Below are 2,487 nucleotides of genomic sequence, written 5' to 3' on the forward strand. Positions count from 1 at the left end.
GACGGAAAGGTGAAAGGTTGAACATCGTGCATTCTTATATTACACAATTATTCTTATATTCTAATCGTCCTTACGCCATTTTAGTAGTAGTAGTAGTAGTGATAGTTTACTTTCATTTCTACATTTTAATTACATAATAATTAATTAATGCATTAATAATGGCACAATTAATATGAATGTAATTACTAGCAATAATTAATAAAATCATGTAATCATATTATTAGTAGTATTACTACTTATTACTATTATTACAAGTCGTTGATGTTGAAGATAATTATTGTTATTAATATTATTGGTGTTATTTGTAATACTTGTATAAACTGTTAAGTATCAAATGAATTTCATTGTAATGTTTACATAATATGTAATAAATATTAAAGGAATACTTTAATTAAATAAATAAAAATAAAAGGAATATCAGTGTAAATAATAATAATCATCATCATCATTATTATTGGTAGTTGTAATAATTGTTGATTATAAATTAATCTAATTTTAGTGTTTGTATATAAATAAATATTAATTAATACATTCATTAAATGAATAATGAAAAATAATTCTAAATGTTATTAATAGCAACAATTAATAACAATGATGATGATGATAATTATTATTATTTACATAGTAATAGTACCTTTTTATTTTTATTCATTTAATTAATATATTATTTAATATTTGCTATATATTATGCAAGTAATAAAATGTTATTAATTTTATAATCAACAGTTAATACAACTTATAATAATAATAACCACAATCATAATACTAATACTAATTATTATTATCTTCAACAACTAGTAATAATGGTTTTACTTACTATTACTAATAAATGTAATATAAATGTAAAATGTATTTAAAATAATAATTATTACTATTATTATTGATTCTATAACTACTAAATTTATGTTTAAACATGTTGTTTACATAAAATATAATTAACACATTCCTAAAAAAGTATTACTACTAGTTATTATTGTTGATTATGACAGTAATAGTAGACTAAAATGCCTTTTTTAATACAGTTATCGATGTTGTTTTAATTGTCATCCTCACATGGTGTGGGCTTTAGTTTGGTTATCATTCAGGCGCAGATTTTTGTGATCCTGTAGGTAAATCATTTGTGACGAATGTCAATAATTTAATTTCACAGACAAAAAAAAGCTGTATACTAAATATCAATGCACCATTTAGTTATTTTTATTATTTAAAGTAATGCACTACAGGCTGAACTCAACCCACCTATCCTGCACTAAATGCACAACCACGACACAAAAAAATTATTTGAGATATGAATATGTGAATAAACAGGCCAGGCGTTCAGCCTAACACTGTGAACTACCAGATTGCGGCTTTCGCTCCAGATAATGTTTTTGTTGTTGTTGTTGTTCTTTTGACAAATGCTGATCAGTGAAGTCACAGGATGAGCCGGCAAACAAAAAGCGACATTATACCAGAAGGAAGCCAGGATTTATTTGGGTAAGAACTCACACTTTCTCCCCAGAAGCACAAAGTCCACTACCAAGTGCACTTCACAGTCAGCTTTATTCCTCAAAAAATGACATTTCAGTGGCAGGAGAACAATGCTTCCCTAAAGAAACAGAAGCACGAACAAGAAAAGAGAGAAAACCTTCCTAAACAAAACTCCAGCACCATTAAAAATGCGACTGAAGCTTAATACTGCATAAAAACGGCATAGATAACAATATAAACGCAACAAGGAATTTGGTAAGAAAGAAGAAACTGCTATTTTTAAATGCAAGAATACACAGAAATGATGCTGTGTAACACTTAAACGTATAGAGGTTGACAAAACAACTGTTTTCAAGATTTTTATACTTGATTTGACAATATATATCATAAAAGTAAAATATATTGTAATAGTACATTCAAAACATGTTGCATTTCCATTAAAAGTTCAAAAAAGCATGCTAATAAAAATATAACCAAGGTAAAAAAATATATTTTCTTCAAGTACACAAGAAACAGAAAAGGTGAAGAGAGAAATCTCACAAATGAACACGGCAGTCATATGATTATTGTTCTTACAGACAAACTGTTACTGTGTTTTTCATAACGGCTACGGTGGGCATTGTTATGCTGTGGGGTAATTGTTTAGATGGGTGCTGGATTTGGACCCCGTCCTGCCGCTTGTTGAGCGTTGACCTTCTGAGAGTGCCAGCGCGTCTCCTTATACACAAACCAGGCATTCCCAACCCATAGGATGAGATTCAAGAAACCAAATATCTGAAAATGAAGTCTGGAGTCAGTCATTTATAATATACACTCAGGGGCAAAAGTTTGGAATAATTGGAAAATCTCTTTCTGCTCACCAAGGCTGCATTTATATGATGAAAAATACAGTAAAAACAGTAAAATTGTGAAATAATATTACAATCTAAAAATACCAGTTTTCGATTTGAATATGTTTTAAAATGTAATTTATTCCTGTGATGCAAAGCTGAATTTTCAGCATCATTACTCCAGTCT

At 28.4% G+C, this 2,487-nt stretch overlaps 1 protein-coding gene across 1 annotated transcript in view; it reads right to left on the reverse strand.

The window, feature by feature from the left end:
* Positions 1–2,033: 2,033 nt before the first annotated feature.
* Positions 2,034–2,487, reverse strand: part of LOC107658778 (synaptophysin-like protein 1) — a 5,111-nt gene continuing 4,657 nt past the window's right edge. Inside the window, exon 5 of the mRNA XM_016447428.1 lies at positions 2,034–2,244. Within this exon, the coding sequence (XP_016302914.1) occupies positions 2,113–2,244 (132 nt within the window). The 3' untranslated portion in view covers positions 2,034–2,112. The remainder of the gene's footprint in view (positions 2,245–2,487) is intronic.

Source organism: Sinocyclocheilus anshuiensis, unplaced genomic scaffold (genome assembly GCF_001515605.1).
Source record: "Sinocyclocheilus anshuiensis isolate Anshui unplaced genomic scaffold, SAMN03320099.WGS_v1.1 scaffold283, whole genome shotgun sequence".
Taxonomy (NCBI): Eukaryota; Metazoa; Chordata; class Actinopteri; order Cypriniformes; family Cyprinidae; genus Sinocyclocheilus; species Sinocyclocheilus anshuiensis.